Source organism: Rousettus aegyptiacus, unplaced genomic scaffold (genome assembly GCF_014176215.1).
Source record: "Rousettus aegyptiacus isolate mRouAeg1 unplaced genomic scaffold, mRouAeg1.p scaffold_m13_p_8, whole genome shotgun sequence".
NCBI lineage: Eukaryota > Metazoa > Chordata > Mammalia > Chiroptera > Pteropodidae > Rousettus > Rousettus aegyptiacus.
Window position 1 is genome coordinate 3,014,007 of NW_023416311.1, and position 22,254 is coordinate 3,036,260.

Below are 22,254 nucleotides of genomic sequence, written 5' to 3' on the forward strand. Positions count from 1 at the left end.
CAGTTAGTGACTCAATAGCCACCTGGGCTATCGGATCTGTCACGGTATCGCAGAGCTTGTGTTCAAACCACCCTTACTTGGGCGCAAGGGTGGTGATGACCGCCATTCGGATGTGCCAAAGAGAAGCTGTAAACTGCTTCCTTGACGTGAACGGTGAAAGTTCTTGACTTAATAAGGAAAGAAAAGAAACAAACAAACAAACAAAAGTATGCCGAGGTCGCTAAGATCTATGGTGAGAATGAACCTTCCGTCTGTGAAACTGCGGAAAAGGAAGAAGAACCCGGAGTTGGTCTTGCTGTCGCGCGTCGACCTCCGAAAGTGACGGCCGCCGTGCGTGAGCAGTGCTCCGAGAAGCTGGAGCAGGCACTTGGCCCATGGGACGAAGGCGGGACATGCACGTGGCTCACGATCCTCCTCGCGACTTGCTGTCGGAAGGCCAAGGGCGGCCCGACAGGATGTCACTGGGCCCACGCCATCCTTTCACTCTGCCTCGCCACGTAGGCTCCGTATCACCCCACACCGTCACGGGAAGGGTGCGCGCCACGCGGTGAGATGTCCTCGGCGAGAGACCCCACCCCCCTGGCTTTTACTCCATAATATCATCGTGATTGTTCCTTTTCCATTATTAGCTCTTGTTGATCCCTTACTGTGCCTAATGTATAAATGAGCCTTTATCACAGGTGCGTGTATCTAGGGTTTGGAACTCTCTGCAGTTTGAGGCACCTGCCCGGGGTCTTGGAAGTAGCCCCTGCAGCTCAGGGGCGCATACTGCATCACTGCCGCTGCCGGAACAATCCGCAAGAAGGTGTGGCAGCTGGGAGTGCTTACCTGCAGGAAGGTGGTGGCTGGCCAAGGGCCCTTCCTCGCCTTATCTCGTGACAAATCACTTTTCTTACCTGCAGCCAACACGCCCAGTGGGTGCCTGGGAGATCGACTCCAGGGACACCTCAGCACCAATCCTGGAGAGCCACATGGGTGGGACATGGCAATAAAAGGACGGTCCCCAACAGGTGTGCATCTCCACGGCTGGCCGGAGGAAGACAAACGCTCTGTGTTCTCACCCCGAGGTAAGTCCTGCTTCAGGCCCCGCTGGGCTTTCTCACCCTGGGCTTGCTGGGGTTGTTTGTTTCTGGAAACTTTCAGCACCCAGCAAGAATTTGGACCCTGCACCTTGTCAGATGCTCCAGATATCCCTCTATGCCCAGCTTGACCATGACTCCAGCCGTGGGCTGGCTGTGTCCTTGGCCCTTGGTACCCTCACCGGGCGACAGGCCTCTCCTTGGGATCGTGTCTTTAAGACTTAATGGTCCTGGGTGCTCTCTCGTAACACATTCTTGATATCCTTTCCAGAAATCTTAAACTGGAGTCTTCCAGAAGCCATAAGCGAGCCCCCAAAAGGTTCCCCAGAAGAGCAAACGTTATTGAGTGCCGGCGGGCTCTCCATAGCTCTTTGGTTCCACCTCCCCACTCCATTTATGTATTCCATCCCTCAGACCTCCATGGGGCACCCCTTGTGTCCCAGACACTGCGCTGAGAGCAAGCGGCGGGCTCAGTCTGACGTGGTCCCCCACCTCGCAGAAATCCACACGCACTGCGAGCACCTCACGGGGCCCCCGGCCCAGTGGCTGACGTGCAGAACCCTCCGCCTGCCCTCGCCTCCGTCCCAGCCCCCAGGGCCTCTGCCTCCGCCTGAGCAGGGGCCGGCCTGAGACCCTCCGGGACATTCCGCCGTGCTGGCTGGCTCTGCACTCGCCTGCACTTTTCTTGCTGCCGCCTGACGCCCTTGCTAAGTCTCCTGTCACCCGGATGCAAACCACGCCTGCTTTAGAACAATGAGGCCCTTCATGATGGATTGGGATCGCGTCCGTTTCTGCGGCCCTTCATGGCGGATCGCGTCCGTTTCTGTGGCCTTAAGCAAACCGTTCGAAGTCTGTTTGCACGCGGGAGGGCTCAGCAAACACTGCAGTGACTGATGCTCTCGGAGTCTCGGCTTTTTCCCCCTGTAGAATGGGAGCGATGATGGCACCTTCCCGGAGTGGGGTTCAGAGTCTTAACAGCACGGGGGCCTGCGAGGGCCTTAGGACAGGTCAGGACACGGCCCTGCTGGGAGGGGCCTGCTTCCCCTCGCGCCCAGAGGAGGGACCCCTGTCACTCGGACCCGGACGTGGCTCTTTCCCTTCCCTTAGCTGCACAGAGGGTCTGCACGCTGCTGAGTGACCTGCTCACATCTCAGCTTACGGAAAGGATGGCGGGCTCCCACATCCTATGGCTGGCCTTGGCCTTCTGCATTCTGACCCCGGCTCCTACAGAGCAGCAAGGTGAGTGCTTTGCTCACCTGGCCTCTCAAGTTCCCCTCTGCACCTGGGGAGTGAGCAGGGAAGTGCAGACAAGGTGGTTCTGGGTCAGTGGGAGGAGCAGGGTCGTGCCTAAAGCAAAGACTAAGAAGCTAGAAGTCAAAGGGAACAAGAATGCAGGACCCAGGATCAATAATTATCCCACAAAGAGACAGGTGAGAAATCCCACCCCTCCTCTCCCCCACCCCCCAAGGACAGAGGGAGGCAGCTAACATAACTTTCCATGTGCAGATACGGGGAGATCAGAGAGCCAGGTACGTGAGGACATGAGTCGCCCAGTCACCTTGTGCCCTGGTTTTGACAGCCCTTTCTCCTTCCTCCTTGTTAGTTTGCTCATCTGGAAAACAAGAGGACTAGATGTAGCGATTTCTTTGTGGCCCTTCCAAAGGCCTACGGATTGGGCATCTTCGATGCTTTGGGGAGGGTTCTCAGGCCCGACGCGGGGCTGACAATTTCCGCCCGTGTAGCTGTCGAGGGGACTGGGGGCCTGGGTGCGACGACTCACAGCCTCCCTTGGAAAAATACAGGATGTGTGGGAAATAATCCGAGAATAACGAGGGCAGTGACTCTCTTCCTTAACACAAGCACACGCAGAAGCAAGGCTTGAAGATCTCTCTTTCTGAGAGCCCCTCTAACAGGTGCCGCAGGCGCGGGATCCTGTGTGCACACTTCGTTCCTCACTAGGGCACTCACACTGTCCAACAAATCGGACCTAGAAAAGAGAACTAGCTTGAGCTGCCAGGACCCAGGGCTGTGCGTGACGTTAATGCCTATTATCTCATTTAATCCCCCGACAGTCCCGTAGGGCTTTATTTCCTCACACGGGGCACACATATCCCAAGACGGCCATGGGGGTGCATTGGAAACGCGTAAAGAATTTTCTGGTGGCTCTCTCCATATTTTTTTTTCCCCATGCATATTAAAAAATAGAACTAGTACATCACACCTGTGGAATCGCAGATGTTATTCCTTGGGAGGAAACAAATTTATAAAGACAATCGTCGCCAGAAACGTACTAAGTAAATAATAGGCCAGGAGGGCGCGAGGGTGGAAATGGGTGAAATCCGGGAACGGCCTGCTCACAGGTGTTGTTCTGCAGACGCGTCTCAGAGGAGCCGGACCGCCTGCCAAGGTCATGCAGCCAGCAGGTGCGGAGCTGGACTCACACCCAGGCTGACCAGCCTGTGGTCCCCTCCCCCTCGCTCCTGTCTTCACACATCATGGTCCCTGAATCTGTTAAAAGCCATGAGATCAGTAATCAGAAATGATCTCGTTAGACCAGTGGCTCTCCAGTGGGGGCGATGTAAGAAAAAAAGGCAAGTGGGAAAGAAAGCTGTCCTCCTTTTACTTAAAAACACAAACAAACAACAACAAAAAAACCCCTTATATTTTAAACATGTGCAAACAACAAATTCATGGTTACTTCTGAGGATGGAATGGCCTTATGACAACTCTCATTTTTACTTTTTTTATTTTAATGACGTTTGAGGTTTTTCCAATGAGTCTTGTTACATTTCTAACGAGGAACACCAATGCTGGTCAGCTAGCACCCCGCTGTATGGTTGCAGAGGGGAACGCTGCACAATTCCGGGAGGGCCAGCGAGTTCGGAGTGAGCGATGCCCCCTGGGGCCTGCAGGGTGGTGCCCTGGCGTCCTCGATGCCTGTAAAATACTGTGCCCTGGCCGCGTTATGATTCCGACCCCGAGGGGACGAAGGCGGGGGTTTCGGTAATGGTCCAGCGCCTCCTTCGGGCCCTGAGCACAACTAAGACAGAGTGTGTCAGGGGACGGAAACCCCGCAGGCTCGGAAGAGCCCATCACACTGTCGCTTTCTAGGTCTCGGAGACTCCAGTTCCTATGGGCTGGCCTTGGAGTGCGGAGCCCCAGGGGCCCCAGAGCCTCCCCTCTGTTTCGACCCCTGCCGCAATTACACCGCCCTGGACGACCCCTCCCGAAGCACAGAGGACACAGAGAGGGCCCAGAAGTGTGACTCAGACTTGCGCGGCTGGTTTCGCTTTGTGGGAGAGGGAGGCGTCAGGATGCCGGAGACGTGCCCCTCAACCTACCGCTGCCAGACGGAGGCCCCCATGTGGCTGAGCGGGGCCCACCCCACCCTCGGGGAGGGCTCTGTCACCCGCACGGTTTGTGCCCACTGGTCAGGCAGCTGCTGCTATTGGAACACGAAGATACAGGTGAAGGCCTGCCCGGACGACTACTACGTGTACCAGCTAGCGGGCAGCCCCGCGTGTAACCTGAGATACTGCACAGGTGAGTGGCAGAGACCCCTGCAGCAGCTGCAGGGCGGGGCTAGGCGCTGAAATGCCCAGGGGTCGGGAGGCGAAGTGGGGCAGGTCGGGAGGAGACCAGTAGAAAAGCTTCCACCCGGCTCCCGCCAGTCACCGCCCAGTGGGAAAACAGCCCGAGAGTTACTGGCTCTTCTGATATCTCAAGGGAGGCCAGATCTTCAGGTTCAAGGGCGAAATCTCCTGATCTACACAGCTTTCTCCCCAATCCAAGAGCAGAGCGTTCCTATGGAACCTTTCTCGAGCCGGAATGACATAAAGCAAAGAAGCAACGACCGTTCATTTTTGATGGAAAATTTCGGAGTGTTCCTAGACACATAAAAAATAACCTACCGAGCCATACCAAAAAGACACTTAATTACGTCCAGTTTTATTCTAAGCCAAAGCCCCTTATGGGCTCTCTTAGGGTTTTCTGATACCTTACGGCACATCTCGCACAGAACGGAGCCAGATGAATCATGGACGCTCACAGACGCGGTTCAGAGATGCCGTGCGCGGTCCCCAGGGAGGCGCTGGGCAGGGCCAACGAGCCCACCGCCTCTGCGACAGCGGCTCGCTGCAAAACAAGAGCCGGACGCCGTCTTTGAGTTTTTGCTTTTGCAAAAGAAATTCGATTTTTTTTTTTTTTTTGGTTACCGAAAACAACTACTCACGTAGGTCTCTTTCACGAAAGTGGCGAAACGCAGGCTTTCAAAGAGCCGGGGGACCTCGTACGTCCACGTGCGTCATGTGACATGGAGACTCAGGCTCATTCGGGTTTAGGTTCCACCTGGGCTGAACTGTCGACCTCTCTGAGCTTCAGTTTCCTGACCAAAAAAGAAAAAAAAAATGGATGATGGCAAAAATAACCACCACACAGGGCTTCTAGGGTCCGAAGCGTTTGCGACTACGAGCCCACCGCGTGAGCTGGGCACTGTGCAGTCACCCCCGGATGGTGGGCCTGCGGCACAGAGAAGTCAAGCAGCCCCCTGCTCCCCGCGTCATGCGGCTGGGATCTGCGCCCAGTGCTCTCAGCTCCCGGATCCGTGAGCCTGACCACCGTGCCGGGAAGCGCGCCTGCCACGTTGTAAGCCCTGAGCTGGTGGCTTCGGGCTTTCCACTCACTGGCTCGGGAGTTGGGAAGCCCAAGGTTAAGGCTTGACGCTGCCACGGAGACGTGCACAGCCTCAGGCAGGGCTCTGCGCCCCGGGTTGGTGACAAGGTTGGCCTTGGCGGCCTCGGTCCCCCCACTACCCTGCATCCTGAGCCCCTTCCTCTGCACCTCATCCCCAGACCCCAACAGTGTGCAGGAGAGGTGTAACAAGACTTGCCGCCGGGAGGAGGAGTGTGTCTCTCTCAATGGCACCTGGGGCTGTGCCTGCAGACGGGACCACAACAGCTCCGGTGAGTGCTCGGTGGCCCAGCAGTCGGGATGGTGCTGGCGGGGGCCTGACCTGAGTGGGCACGGCAGGACGGAGAGGGCTTCAGAGGGTCAGGACGAGGCGTGGACCGGAGTCAGTGCAGATGGAACTGAGGTCGGGGAGTGTGAGTTCTCGAAGCCGGTGGGTTTGCAGGGATGGGAGGCCAGGGAAGCGGCTGATCTCCAGGGCAGCCGCGGGACCCCGGCCTCGAGAAGCGGCTTTGGCACGGGCAGGCTTGACCCGCGAGAGACACAGGTGGCGAGGGTGAGAACTGCAAGTGTGGGAAATGCATTAAAATATCTGCTGAACATGCATGTGAGAGACACGGGCAGACTCCTGAGCCAGTCTCGAATCTGCCACACAGTAGCTCTGGGGCCTGAAACAAGTCTCCTCTCCTCTCTGAGCCTCAGTGTCCTTATCTGTAAAATGGGGATAAGATATTAATAAAAATCTGTACTATGCAGGGCTATTGTGAGAATTAATTCAGAGTAGTCCCAGTAGGCAGGCTCCGGAGGGGATGAGCTTCCTGCCGCAGGAGGTAAGCAGGCAGAGGCAGATGACCCATGAGAAGGGATGCTATGGATGAGCCCTAAGCCCGATGGGGGCAGATAAGCTTCCCACTGAGATTATTCCCTTCCCTCTGAGGACTCTAAAGAAGGCCTCTGGCTCTTGCCCTTGGCTCTAGCGAGCCTTCCTCTGTACAAACTCCCAGCCCCTGTGGAAGAGTGTTCTAGGCAGAAGGGTGGGAATGAGCAGGCGGGTTTGCCAAACTGGGCTGGAGTGTGGATGAGGTGGTGCCTCTGTGTGCCTGGCCGGAGTCTCATGGGAATGAGGGGCAGGAACAGAAGGGGAGCATCCCTGCTCCCCGTTGGAGAGCCCCCCGGGGGCCAGGGTGGTTTCCTGGGTTCTTGGCCATCACGGCATCAGACTCTGGGCTGGAGACGCCCTCCCTGAGTCCGAGTGAGCTTTAAGGGCATCCTGGGCAGGTCCCCTTGGCTGACTGGGCGAGCAGGAAGCCTGTCCTGTCTTTATCAGTGGCTCTTCAGAGGGTCCCCATCACTTCCAGACACAACACCTTTCCGCTCTGACTTTTGCTTGGTTCTCTACCTCCAACAGCTCATGCCCCCACCACCCCGCACCCTGAGTTCCCCAGGAGAATGCACCTCTATGAACACGCCATCCTCTCTCCCATCACCCGCCCCCCCCCCCGCCTCTGCTGTTCCCTGAGCCCGAGGCGCCCTCGCTTGCCTTACTCACCTGCAGGACCCCGACTCTCGCCAAGCTTCTGCCCTCTGTGAATCCTCCTCTGACTCGCCCTCTGCACCCAGAACATACAGCTCTTAGTATTTTCATTACATCGCATCAGAATAAGCTGCTGTCCTGTAGGTTTCACACAAGGCCCTCGTGAGCCACGCCCGGGCTTTCTTCATGTTTGTATTTAATGTGCCCAGCACATGGAGGAGGTGGTTAGTAGAAACGCTTGTTGAATCGACGCCTTCATGAATACAAGAGAAATTCTACCTATCTTGATTTACTCTCTCCACTGTCAGGATGTTGCCCTATGTGGGTGTGAATTTCGTCAGTTCTGATCATTACCATATCCCCAGTGTCTAGGACAGTGCCTGGCAGATAGTACATGCTGAAGAAGTGTTTGTTGAATACATGTCAGATGGATGGATGGATGGATGGATGGATGGATGGATGAACACAAGGGCTCTGAACCAGGTCAGATGTGTTGGCTTTGCCAAGCCAGGACGTGGGAGTCGTGTGCACCTAGCTCTGATTCTAGCCTGGAATGTGCTGCAGCCCCGCTTCCCCTGAGACCCCAGTTCCCAAGGGGGACTAGACACGAGAGTCCTTGCCAAGCCCGCACACGAGATGCTTGACAAGCTCAGACGGGGGCCTCTTTGCCAACTGCACATAGCACCAGCCCGGGTGTGAATCCTACCTGGTCCCGGGCCCCTTCTGGTTGGCCCATCCTCCCGCTGGGCATGGTGGCTATTCCAAAGGCAAGAAATATGGGCTCTGGCCACGGCTTCCGGACCCCTACTCACTCCGCCCACGCCCCCTCCACTTTCCAGACGTCGACAGTCTGGAGCCGCAGCTGGACTGCGGAGCCCAGCAGATCACGGTGTCGCTGGACAGGTGTCAGCTGGAAGGCCTGGGTTTCACAGACGAGGTCAGAGCATACTTGCAGAACCAGAGCTGCAGCAGCATCATACAGAGGGAAGAGGGGAACTCAGTGTCCGTGACCAGCCCTGCTCGGGCCGACGCCTGCGGGAACATTCTGGAGGTGCGTGGTGTCCCCAGCAGGTCGGAGGGTGAAACCTGGGCTGGAGGGGGCCGTACCAGGAGCTGTGAGACCTTGGGTAGGTCACTTAGCCTCCCCGGGCCACTAGGGGAATGTGAGATTCACAGGCTAGCCCACATAAAGAGCTCAACACAGGTCTGATGCCTTGAGCTCAGAAAGTGTAAGCTACGATTACATTTATTTTGATTTGGTGATGATGGGGAAGGGGTTGGCAGAGGAGCATGGTGCTTCCTAACTCTCCCCAAGGGTGAGTTTTTTTTTCTTCTAGTTTTTGATCTGGGGTCCTCGCTCCCCATCCCATAAAGTATCAGTGCCACTGAGGGAGGAGGCCCATCTGCCACCGTGAGCTCAGAAGACAGGGTGGTGGTGGGATGGAGGACCCGAGTTCAAGACATACCTACACACACGTGCACAGAAACATACGTGGTCTTGTTTTTTTATGCTAAAGAAAAATGGAACCCACGTCATCTACAAAAACACCCTCTCCTTGTTCAGCAACTTCATCATCAGAGACACCAAGGTCATCATCAGCTTCCAGTGTGCCTACCCACTGGACATGAAAGTCGGTCTCCAATCTGCCCTGCGGCCCATCGTAAGGTATGGCACTGACCCTTGCCCTCTGACCCATAACCCTGCTATTGGTCACTCTCACTTTTTAACGATAGCCGCAGGATGCTACCTGCCTCCTTCAGGAGCTTCCATTCTTTCAGTCATTTACATTCCACAAAAGTCATTGATTGCATATTAGTATTAAATGCACAAGGCAGACAGAGAACAGTTTGTGGATATTAAAGATGATTACTCTGAAGCAAGGCAGCAACATGAAACAGTGTTAATTAAATATGCTAAGAAACAAAAACACATGACAATTTCATTTATCTTGAGGAAGAAAGACATTAAACAACTAATTATACCAATAATTACTTACAAGCGAGGTGAACGCAACGGAGGAGAAACACGGGGTGCCGTGGAATTGGATCAAAGGAGGGTTCCCTGACCTAATCGTGGGGTGAAGGGGATGGCGGAGGAGGAAGGCCTCCCTGCATGTGTGGGGTTTAAGCTGAGTCAGCTTCGATGGGCTAAACGGCACCCCAAATTCACCAGAACTAGAACCACAATAGCAGTTTGGGTGGGATTCCGTTTGGGGGGTGGTTTTTGTCCATTGTCACCGTGCCAGGAATGAGGCCCCGTTGAACGGCAGAAATCCAGGGTGCCCTTCCCACTCCCTCACTGCCTTCCGGGCTCAGAGAATGGAAGGCTTAGAAGGATTGCACATTTTCTAGTACGATACTGCAATACTGCGTTGGGGCCCAAGGTTCATAGAGAATACAAATTCGAACCATGTGTCTTGTTAAAATCGGCGTTTTGCCGAAGATGGTGTATTCAAATACAAACTATTTCGTATTCAAACACAAAAATTGCCAAATTGCTGCTAAAAATTGTGACCTTGCAGACCTGGTCCCGAGCCCCATCCTGCAAAGATGGGGGAGGGGCGCTCTTGGAGTGAAGGTGGTCTGTGCGGTCTGCGAGGCAGGGAGGATGGGCGGATGCCCTGGAGATAGGCCCCGTCTCTTTGACAAGTGCAGGGCCTAGGAGAGTTAAGGGAACGATCAAGTAGTTTCTCTAAGGACCCAAGAGGCGCCTTCGCCTTCCTCGCCTCGCGCCAGAGCGGGGCTTGAGTGCTTTCGCGCTTCCCGGTGGAAACTCGGTGGCCCCTCTCTCTCGCTGTGTTCCTTGTCTCAGTGCCATCAACATCAGTCTGGACGGGGACGGAGAGTTTACTGTCAGGATGGCCCTCTTCCAAGACCAGAGCTACACGTCGCCTTACGAAGGGGCCGCGGTGGCGCTGTCTGTCGAGTCCATGCTCTATGTGGGCGCCATCCTGGAGCAAGGGGACACCTCCCGATTCAACCTGCTGCTGAGAAACTGCTATGCCACGCCCACCGAAGACAAGACGGACCCCGTGAAATATTTCATCATCAGAAACAGGTGTTAGACCACTCGGGGTATAACTTTTGGCCTTTGAGGTTTGGCGGTAAAATGGTCATTTCATCCCTGCCTGGCAAGGGTGTGAATTGGCTTACGACTTTCAGGAAATAATTTGGTGTTACGTGTCATAACTATGCCAGCCTTTGACCTAGGGATACCGCTCCTGAAATCTTAGCCTAAAGCGTTAATATGACACAGGTGGGCTGGGTAAAGAAATGGCGATGATTTTTCATTTCAGTATTCTTTATAACTGCAGCAGTGGGTTCACTGTTCAAAATGGGGGCTCTATGATGTCACGATGGACTGTGACACAGATGTCAACACTGATCGATCAACAAGAAAACAGCGTGACGAGTGTTACGGGGCAAAATATTATTGACTATCAAGAACTGGCAAAAACAAAGGGAAAAATACATATCTGTATAGCATGATTCAAACCGTGGTAATAATCCTAGCTAATATTTCTGATTGAGTTTGACTGTGGGCCAAGCACTGTGGATTATCTCGTTAAATGCTCACATCGACCCTACGAAATGCATATTCCTGTCGCCACCCTACAGATAAGAAAAGTGGGGCTCGGTAAGTGGTCACTGAGCTAGGACATGAGTCTGTCTCACTCCAGAGACCATGCTCCAAAAGACGTGAGCCATGTGGGCTTGAGGACAGCATCTCAAAGGATACTTAAGGAATGTGTTGTCGGGAGGAGGGATCCCGGGGTGGAGGGCTCTTTAATTCTCTCTGGTGCTGTTTTTATACAGGGCACAGGGTCTTGGGGCCCTTGAGCCATTCTCAAAGTTAGACCCTTGCCCCTGTCGCCCTCTCAGCTGCCCAAATCAACGGGACTCCACCATCAACGTCGAGGAGAACGGAGTATCCTCTGAAGGCCGGTTCTCAGTCCAGATGTTCATGTTTGCTGGAAATCATGACCTGGTTTTCCTGCACTGTGAGGTCCATCTCTGTGACTACCGCCGCGAACAGTGCCAGCCGGTGAGTGTATCTTTGCATCGGGCTCTTCGGAGCCTGACATGGGCCCTCTTACCTGGCAGGCTCTTCGTATATAGTTATGGGAATTATAAATGAATGGAAAAAAGGGAGGGAAGGAGGGAAGAAGGAAGAAAGGGGGGAAAAAAGCTGGATGGATAAAGAGACAGATGGGAGAGAGGGAGGGAGAAAGGAAGAAAGAAGGAAGGAAGGAAGGAAGGAAGGAAGGAAGGAAGGAAGGAAGGAAGGAAGGAAGATGAATGGATGGAGTTTAAGCCTCAAAAAAGCCCACATATGAGCAATTATTGTGACCCTAGAAGGCAGATCCGATGAAGGAGCCTGTTCACTAGGCTTCCTCAGCACAAGACGTATTTTAGATGATTATAAGAATAGTCGTCTTTTTTTCAGCGCTTACTCTGTATCAAGCACTGTACTAAAACTTCCTTATTTAATTCTCACAACAAGTAGATTCTTTTATTGACCCCATCGTACAGATGAGGAAACCGAGACTCAGAAAACTCCCTTTCCCAAGGGCCACACAGCTAGAAAGCATCAGAGCTGGGACAAGACTCCAGTGCCCATGCTCGGAACCCCTTTGTGGCTCCGCCTGCTCACAGCTGGCAGTTGCTGAGTGCTTTCTACATGCCTGGGTGTTGCAGACACACCCCATGTTAACCTTCCCAATCGGGGAGGTGCTATTTAATAACAGTAGAGAGGTAAGGTCATTGTCCTAAATTAGTCAGCTGAAAGACAGTGGAGATGCAATTCTCACCCAGGTGTATTGGCCACGGCAGTGAGAAGCTTCCGGATTGAGATAACTGAAGCATCAGAGTTAGGGCCATGTGGTGGGATACTAATCTTCCTTTCAATTTCGAAATCATGACAATTCTCTATGCCCACAGTCTTGCTCAGGAAATCAGCTCCGCAGTGAAGCAGTGGTGATCAACCCAGCCTTGGTTCTAGATTTGGGACCCATCACTCGGAGAAGTAAGTGTCACCAAGGCCTGGTGCCAAACTCAGCCTGGGCGCTGACAGTTAACCAGGGACGCCGGGGGTCACTGACCTAACAATGTAGACCCTTTTCTGCCTCCTCAGTGCTCCCGCTGGTGAATCAGTCTTTCGATGAGGCACTTGGGGCCTCTGCCATTCGGGGACCAGGCCACGGGCCCTGTACCCATCGACTCACGTAATCCTCCCTGACCGTGTCCACTTTGCAGGCGAGACGCCGGAGCTCAGAGAGATGAAGCGACTCGCCCACAATCGCCTGGCTCACGAGCAGCTAGCGCTAGAATTGAACCCTGCTCGATCTGATTCCAAAGCCCGTGTCCTTTCCCTTGTCTATCTGGCCAGGTCCCCATGACTCAGTCCCTTGGGGCTGAAGGCTAAGTCCTAACCCAACTTTGTTTTCTGGCGATGGACTGTGTTTCTCAAAATCTAGCTACAGCATCGGGGCGTGATGGGGGGCGGAGGCTTTCCAGCTGCTCCCTACATTTTTATTCCTCCTGCCCATGGGTGAGCAGTGCTGTCATGGATTTTGTTCCCACCGGAGGAGTCAGGAAACCCAAACGAAAGCATCCATCACGCGGCGCGCTCACGGCCATCTCAGGAAGTCAGCATTACGGCCACTTCCTCTCTCTGAGGCTGCCTCGTGAGGAAGGCTCTGCCCGAGTCATCCTGCCCCTTCACTGAGCCCTCCCTGGAAGCCTCACGAGGTGTCACAGGGTAGCTGGAATGTCCACTTTGGAGCCAGATGGGCTGGGGTTCGCATCCCAGCTTTGTCGCTTAGTAATGGGGACAAGTCGGCCGGTCCCCAACATCACTGAGCCTCAGTCTCCTCGCGGCTCTGTGAGGGTTACGTTTCCCATGCGTGGGATGTGTTTAGAGAGGTGCCTGTCAGATTCTAGGTGCCTCCACAGGATGGACTGTCAGTGGCTGTGGCGGCCGGGTCCAGAAGGACTCAGAGCAGCTGTGACCGCAGAGCTGCAGCCACTAGAGTGTGACTGAGGAAACCCTCACCCTCTGCTCTTGTCTCCAGGTGCCCCATTTGCTGGTGCCATGAACGGAACACCCCGCACCGCAGGTACCTCGTGCCCTCCAGCCTGTCCCACACCCCTCCCTCCCGACGGCCCCTCTCTCTGCCAGAGCACACCCGCTCAGCCCCTTTGGAGGGTCGCAGTCTAGGCAGAAGAGCCAGCCACTTATGACGAATAGTTATCCAGGGCCAACTGTGCGCCAGGCAGTGTTCAAGGCACTGAGGACACAGGGTGAATGACATGGGCCAGACGCCTGTCCTCACAGAGCTTAAGTTCCTGCAGTTCCAGGAACATTCCTGGAAGCCGACACCTTATACCTCCACTTACGTCTCATTGGCCAGTGCTTAGTCACATGGCCACACCTGGCTGCAAAGGAAGCTGGGAAACGTAGTCTTGATTCTGGGAGGCTGTGTCCTCAATTAATGTTTGATGGTTCTATCAATAAGGTAGGAAGGAAGAAGGAATACCGGTATGGATAGATGGCCAGAAAAAAAAAATTACATAGGCGGTGATCAATTAAATCAAATGAGAAAAAGGAGCCAGCTGGGAACATATCACAGGTGCAAGCCCAACAGGTTGATGGACAACTGCAAAAACGAGACAGGTGCATAGCAAACTATTCACAACCGAGTGGACAGTGCAGCAGGAACGTCTGCCCACGTGACTAAGGTCTAGGATGGACCGTGGATTCCGGAGGGGATGGGTCCGACGCGGCACCGAGCCCCACGGGTTGGGGCACTGTGGTTCTCGTCGTCCCCTACCCCCCACGACCACTTCCGATGCTTGAGAATTAACTAACTGAACATCGGCCTAGGTTTCATAATTATGAACTGGCGGCCATACTACGCTAATATTCCTGAAAATTATGATATTCTTCTCCCCCTCCCTTCTAGAACATCAGCAAGCGACTCTGAAATTGGAGGGCTGGGCAGATGTCATAATCTGGCAGTGTGGCAGGAGGGGGTGCAGATGCCTCTCCCAGGCCCCCCAGTACAAGGCGGCTGTGATCCAGCTCGCACGCCGTCCACGAGCACCGAGTGTGCAGGGATGTCCAAAGAGATGTGACCCCAACCCCCCAGATCTTAGAGTCCAATTTTTAAAACCAACACTCACATGCTGTCCTAAATGCCTGATGTGAATCTGCTCGCTGAAGCCTTACAGAACTCCCATGAGGCGGTAGCCGCTCGTAGAAATAGTACTGCTTGTGTACAGAGAGAGCGAGACACAGAGGCCGCACGGCTTGCCTGGACCTGCACGGCTGGTCGTAGAGCTGGGATGCGAGGCTGAGCGGTCAGGGCGCGGAGGCCGCGCTTTCTGACCACTGTGTCTTTCTGCCTCTGCGGTATCGGTCGGAGTAAGTGATGCTAGCTGCTGTGACAGATAACCCCCGACTTCCTGTGCCCTGACATAATGGCTTATTCCCCACCGAATCACTGGGGAGAGCGGGGGCAGGGGTCGTAGCTCTGTGCCTTGCAGTCGTCAGGAACACAGGTGCCTGCTCTCTGGTCACTTCTGGCCACTCCGCTCTCCACTGCAAGTCCTCTCTTGGGTCCCCTGCATTGGGTCCCTACATGGTGGATGCGAGAGCATGGAAAATCATGTAGGGGGTTGCCACGGCCAGGCCTGGAAATGGCACATATGACTTCTACCCGTCACGTCCCGCTGGCCAGATTCAGTCACAGGGTCCCACCGACCTGCAAAGGAGGCTGGGAAAAAGACCTTCCGGTGCGCCCACAGGGACGTGAAGGAGTGTTTGGTGTCTAGATAGCTTTGCCTTTACCACATGACCCCTCCGTCACCTCCCGGGGGCTGCAGTCCAGACCGGAGAGTAAGGACATTCTGCGTTTGTCACCCTCGTGCAACAGAAGTCAGAGAGGCCAGCCTGCTCCGGCTGCTCGGTTCCAAAGGCCAACGCCTGACGGTCATCTCCTTTGCATTTCAGGGTTCCTGGTGGCCGGGCCCGTGCTCCTCCTGCCTGTCCTCCTGGCTGGGCTGTTGTGAGCTCAGCTGGATGTCTGGCCTAGAAGCTCGTGTCCTTTCTCTGGAGATGGCTTCCAGTCACCCTTTCGCTCTGCCGGACCTCTCTCCAGACCCCAGATGGCCTGGGTGCCCACAGACCCCAGACTGGGCAAGGTTTGGGGAGAGGGAAGATTTTGCATACCCCTGTCAGGGCCTCTGTATCTGTCTCTACCCTGGTGGGGGCCTGGCCTGGGCTTTCTCATTCTTTAGCAGAATCTTGAAAGCAAATTTGTTAGGTGCCTCTGTGGCTCCAGGCTCTACCCGAAGTAGAGCACAGCTATGTAACTCCTGGGAAGAGGGACCGTGCCACTGGGGGGAAGGGGAATGAGATGAGCTCATCAGATGCGCCTCCCGCGGCCCCTTCCCAAGCCCCCCCTGTTCTCACTGCTGATGAATTGAACACACTGACCCTTGCTTTCACCCTGCTTCCTCTGACGTATTTCCATCGTGGTCTTGACAATCGCCATGGGAACATGGTGAGAAGGGACCACTTTCAGAGGCCCTGCTCCAGGAAAGATCGTTCCCCGTTGCTCCCCGGTCCCCTGCCACACCGAACGTGCTTTGATGTGCCTAAAACTCCGCCAACTCCACCCCCTGGGACCTGGCTGCTGGAGGAACTGCTCGGTTTGGGTGCACCCCTAGCTGTAGAGTGGTGGGCTTGCTCCGAAGGGCTGAGCGGGGAGCCCCCAGCACAGTGGTGCCCCGATCCTGCAGCGGGAGGTGGGGTCTGGGTGACAGGGGCGGCCGTTTCTGGAGACCTTTACGAGCCCTCACAAGGCACTACTCCTCAACAATGCCACACTTAGAGAACGCACCCCTTTCCCACAGCTGTACCCAGGCCCCTCCAGGCTGGCCTCAGGGAACATGACCTGACCAAGCCAGGCCACTTGAGGGCGGGGGGTGCTGGGGGCAGCAGAGCCTGCTTCTCTGCTGGAAGGGGACTCTCCACCACTGCGACTTGCTCCCTTGTTCAGAGAAGGAGTCTTCACAAGAAACAGAAAGCCGCCCCGATTCACTCAGGTGAAAAGGGAGTTAATTACAAAGGCGCAGAGCACAGAGTCCCGGGACAGACAGTACGACCTGACTGCACGCGACAGACCTCTAGAAACCAAGGTCTGTCTGTCTGTCTCTCCCTCTGTCCCTCTCCCTGAAACCACACGGCCTTCTCATCTGCTTATCCTGGTGCGTCTCCTTCCTGCCCCCCTCTCTCCGAAACTAGCTCGTCCTGTTTATTTATCATGCCTCGACTTAACATGGGCACTTGCTAATTCGGGACCACAGAGACTAGCATCTTGATATTCCACATCCCAATAGCATGGGAGCCGGGGGTGTCTGATGCCCCTGCTTGGGTCCGAGTGTTTCCCCTGGTCTAGCTGTCCGGGGCCAGGTGACTGGGCTCCTCTGACGCAAACATCGCCGATGGGTCCACCCTGAGGACAGACATCCTAAAAGGCCACTGTGATGGTGGTTTCGTTAGAAGAGAGGCTCCGGGGAGGGACCGCGGATTCCAGCTGCCCAGCAAGCGAGAAGATTCCGAGCTACTGCATCCCAAGGGAGGCGGCACGAGGAAGAGACCTGCCTGAATAAGAGGTCAGGAGGTCCCAGCCCTGTCCCCCGTCTGTCCAAGGCCCAGGTGCTGGGCAAGAATGAGAGTCTCAAACGTTTACAGAGGAAGCCTTGCTTTAAATACAGTGCCGCATGGACCTTCGCCATGCACAGATTAAAACCAAAGGGACTCCTGTGCATGCGGGGCAGGGGGCTTAGCTCCCCCGTTCTGTGATTCCCTCCTCCTCAGGCCCTCAAAGACACTCCAGGATAACCCACAAGGTGACCAAGGTCAAAGCTTTAGAAGTCCTTCTAACGTCTCTTCCAATGTAAATACATAACCTTCTACTTAACTAGGGCCACCCTGGCTCTCTATCTATCTGCCTCTCTGTCTGTCTTTCTGTCCATCCATCCATCCATCCTTCCTGTTCTTCCCCACACCCATCTATCTGCCTATATATCTGTCACCCAGCTAGTTCCAGCGTTTTGTTTCCTACAAATGGGGGCGCTCTACGAGTAACGATCTCTGAATGTCCAGTCTACTCCATTCATTGCGTCAACACTAATCTGCTGAGCAACCATTATAAATAACGAATTGCAGTCCCCGCCCTATAGAGGTTTGAATCTGGTGGAACACAAATACATACTCGAGGCTTGCAGGCAGATCCCACTCGGACGCACAAACCCACCGGCCCTAAGACGCAGGGCTTGTCCACCCATACCAAAACACACATCCGAACAGATTCGCCTATCAGCCTCGCCTGCCCAGAAACCATCTCCACACGTGGAGACTCTCACCTGGGCCCTCAAGCTCAGCCCCTGACACGTTCATTGCCACGAACAACTTAGTAACGGCTGACATTTCTAATACGTCTTATGCATCAGGCATTATTCTGAGTGTGTTATGGGCATTACACCATCCTGTTCACGTCAGATATTACAGATAGTGAGTACTATCGTCATCCTGTTTAGAGATGAGTAAACCAAGGCTTAAAGAAATTACTCACCCAAGGCCTCCAGCTTTTAAATACTGAACTCAGGGCTTGACTCCAGGTAGCCTGAATTTGGAGCAGATGCTCTTAACCAGATACTGTATTCTGCCTCTGTCAACACAGAACAACATACACATGGAGACACGCATCTATTCATACGCATAGCACCACACACACACACACACACACACACACACACACATGCATACACACACTCACACTCGTGGATACATAACCACATGCACGCTTACCTACAAGACACGAGACCTGGATCCAGCTCCCCAAGGCCAAGACCCCAGCCACGTCTCCTCTCCTGTTAGCGTCCTTCTTCTCCGTGCCCCGGTCCTGCCCAGCTGGGCACTGGGACAAGAAATCCACGCCAGGGGCACGGTGAAAACAGGCTCTGGGCCCAACGTCTGGACGTTCTGGAGCAGAAAGATGATGGAGACCTGAGAAGCAGCCTGACCCACATTCAGGAAAACTGGGGTCTCCATCCCGAGGGCAGGGGATGCTCAGAACAACGAAGGGCGGCCCCGCCTTCCAGAGGCTTAGCGTCTGCTTGGGAGGCCAGGCAGGCCAAGCCACGCAGTGTAAGACCAAGGCAGACGCTGCAGCGAGGTGCGGAGCCCGGAGCCGAGCCGGGAGAATCCCACCCCGCCTGGGAGGAGAGGGCGGGCTTCTGTCCTAGGGAGCTCAGCCCCTTCGTTTTCCAAATGGAAACCGAGGTCCCAAAAGGAGAGGTGGCATGTCCCTTCTTAATTCCATGAGGGGCCCTGTGAGACGTGCTGTAACCAGCTGGGCGTGAGGGGGCAGGAGGAAAGATCGACCCCTGAAAGCTGGTCACCTGAGGGGAGTTCGGAATGGGGACGCCCAAGAACGAATTCCAGCCAGCCCGACTCGCTTCGTAATCTCTCCTCGCCCATCCTCCTTCTCCAACCGCCTCCTCCTATAAAGGCTAGAAACTGCCCTTGTCCGACCCTTCCTCAGCACAGTGGATCCTTTCTCAAACTCTCCTAAGAAGACCCACTTTTCTTCGACCCCACTGACCTTGATCTTTCCAAGCTACTGCCCTCTCTCGCCTGGGCTGCTACGATGCTCCCCAGCTGCTCTATCTCGGGGCTCACCCTCTCAGTCCGTTCTCTGCTCTGCAGCTAGTGAGCATCGAAAGCAAACTCACTCCTCTCTTTAAATCCCTCCAGCAGCGACTCACCTTTATGGGATAAGGACGGACTGCCAGCTGGTCATCCACTGTCCGAGCTCCGCCTGTCCTCCCGCCTTGGCTCTCATTCTCACCCCCTTCCCACCCCACATTCTGGTCGCTCTGAATTTCCCACAGTTCCCTGTGCTGTTCCTCTTCGCCCTGCGCTGCCTTTGCAGGTGCCTTTCCTGCCACCGGGAGGGCCCTCGCCCCTCTGGAAATGGTGACCCTCGTCCGCTTTAGGGTCATTTCTCCTGTGAAGCCATCCTGACCCTCCTCCCTGGTCTAGAGCTGATCACACTCCTTTGCGACCCCTTCACCACAGAACCTTCCTGTCACACCCATCACCCGCACCTGTGATGATCTCTTTTCACACCTGATGCCCAGCCCCCACCTGAGACTGTCAGTTCCTTGAGGATGGGGGCTTTGCTGTATTCGAACATTTCTGGCTGAGTAAATGAAGACACGAGCTGAATCCCTTTCTTATTTATCTCTTGACTTCCTAAATCGTCCTACTGTTGTCTACCAAGAGGGAAAGAGACAGCTTAATATTGGAAATAAAGGAGACGTTCCCCCCTGGAGAGTTATGTAAAGGAGCCACGTTGGACCGTGAAGTGGGGATTCTGGCCTCCATCCCAGACGCTCTCTCTTGCCCCACCGCCAGCCGAGCTCAGAGGGTCGTGTTCCTCCTCCACGTAGTTCCCATCTTCTGCGGCTTCTGGGGAGGTTGGTGGGGAGCAAACGGAGTGAGCTAAAAAGCGATTACTACTTAACAGCAGGTGTGGGGGGAGAACCCTAAAACCAAACCTGCAAAGAGCTTGGGCGACTAAATGCATTTAGCAGCTGTAGGGGAGGGAAAATAATTTTTCCTCTACCCTTCTAGATTCTTTGCTGAGACCACCTTGTAATTTAGAGAGAGAGAGAGAGAGAAAAAAAAAAAAGAGTAACAGAGGAGAAACAAACTTAACTTTAACAACATGTATAATAACATATATACCTCCTGTAGACATGGGAGAGAACCTGGAAATCTGAGAAACTCCCAGAAATGGCCCGAGCCACCACCTTAAATACCATCTCCAGCTAAAGACGAAATGAGATATTGCAGGGAAAGGAAGGCCAGTTATAACAGGTTGCCAAAAAAAAGCACAGTAAACAGAGAGAAGGTTTAAGTTGTTGCCATCTCCATTGATAAAGAGTTTTAGAGTCTGAGCCACCTTCCTGGCACAGAGAGAAAGCCGCCCTGACGAATGGAGATCCCCCTCACTAATGTAGGCGTCTCTTCCAAAAAGAACCTTCTACTCATTTTTTTTTTTTTTTTGGAGCTGCTTCTGTGTCTGCCACTTCTTAAAAACCAGCTCAAGATAATCCTTATGCCAAAGAGGCGTACATTTGGGGTGGCCAATTCTGCTCCCTCTCACGGGCAACGAGCCATGGAATCTTAGAAAGGCACTTTTGAAAGCACACGTATCAGAGAAAGGATTCGTTGTGGTAGTCCAGCCAGCAGACCGATTCTGGGGGCCCTGGTCTGGGAGAGGGACCAACTACGTCCGTTTCACAGAGTTCTGAGCACCTCGACTTGGGCCGGCAGGGAAGGGGGCGGGGCCTGGGGGGTACGTGTCTTATTTCAGTGCCTGGCTCTGAACTCACCGAGAAGCGCTGTGATGTCCAAGGGCAGAACCCTCGGGTTCTGGGTCCCAGACCACCTGGCAAGCGCCCCCTCCCCGACTCCGTCTGTGTGAAATGAGAGGAGCAGGGGAGCCGGAGACGTGAACGCGGTGGCCGTCGTGGAGTCACTCTGCAACGCGCAGCGCGTCACACGGGTGGCGGCTGCGGCACCGTCGCCACGGCAGCACCGCTGCCACCGTTACCCCCACGGTCACGCTCTAAGCCGCTTCTCCCATCTCTTTATTTGACCCGCTACCTCCTAGATGGGATCAAAAGGAGAACGTGGTTCAGAATTTCGCGTTTGCCGGAGATAAAAGGAAGGAAGACCCCCTCGCCCCCCCCCCCCGCCCAGCACACGGAGTAATCCTTTATGAACACTTACTACGTACAAACCAGTGCGCCAGACCCCTTGACATGGGGCACGGAACTTCGTCCTCACACGAACCCTCTGAGATAGGTGCCGCTTCACGGAGGAGGAAACTGAGGCACGGAGAGGTCGAAGGAACTCGACAGCATACCGAAAGCACATGCCTGCCTTCGGCTTAGTGCCCACGGGTAGGTCAGACTTTCAGTCTTCACGTTTTACAGACGAGGGAGCTGAGATTCGGGAGCTCAAGGCTGCACAGCCTAAAAGCTGATCGACAGGAATCCCCGTTGACGCTGGGGTCGGGAGGGCCTGCAGGGGGCGCGCTCGAGCCCTGTGTGGATGGCAGGGAACCCCCCCAGCTCCCCCAACTTCCTCGTTTCCTCTATGAAACAGCGGCCTCTCCTTTGTTTGGGCGTATGGTTCACCGTTAGGTCGCATTTCCCACACTGCAATTCTTTGTTGTTCCTGGGTACACCCATTTTTGTTGGAGGAATGCCTGGCGGGCTGTTTGTTTAAGGCCGAGACAGCGAGGAGATGGTGAAATCCAAGATTTGGATTTCGGTTTTGTTCACATTTAAACGATGTGCTCTTTCTGCCCCACCGCGCTGCCTCCCCGCATGATCCCGGATGTTTCGCAACGACAACTAAAAAGCTACGTCAGAACTGTGGCAGGACGTGCGCATTGTGTATTCATGCGTGTGCACGTGCATGTGTGTGTGCACGTATGCACGTGCGTGCACGCGAGTGTGTGTATGTGTGCACACGTATGTGATGCCAGACACCAGTTAACTGTGGCCAGGCTAAATGTCCCTCTTCCCGAGACAGCCTTTCACACCCAGCGGGAACTCAGAAGTCAGGGGACCTGGGAGACACGGAGGTGTACAGAGCATCTCATCCTCCCCGTCCTGTGTCCACAGAACACCGACACCCAGAGGGCGCCGGATCAGAAACTGAGAAATGCATTTTTCAGTCTGACGTCTGCTGAGGAGTGAGTTCCAGAACAGCACTTGACTTCTCTCGGGTCATTTGTAAATTAGGATAATGACGCCCCTTCATGGTACTTAGTGATCTGTGACGGTCAGTGGCAGGCTGTGGCT

At 54.6% G+C, this 22,254-nt stretch overlaps 1 protein-coding gene across 1 annotated transcript; it reads left to right on the plus strand.

Moving 5' to 3' along the window:
• The first annotated feature begins 934 nt into the window (after window positions 1–934).
• GP2 (glycoprotein 2) lies at window positions 935–15,810 on the plus strand. The gene is made up of 11 exons (XM_016157035.2): window positions 935–1,067; window positions 2,187–2,318; window positions 4,191–4,622; window positions 5,930–6,040; window positions 8,139–8,350; window positions 8,817–8,965; window positions 10,112–10,357; window positions 11,182–11,344; window positions 12,241–12,325; window positions 13,374–13,418; window positions 15,314–15,810. Exons 1-11 carry the CDS (start codon window positions 983–985, stop codon window positions 15,370–15,372), a joined length of 1,719 nt encoding a protein of 572 aa, XP_016012521.2. The 5' UTR covers window positions 935–982; the 3' UTR covers window positions 15,373–15,810.
• The last annotated feature ends 6,444 nt before the right edge of the window (window positions 15,811–22,254 follow it).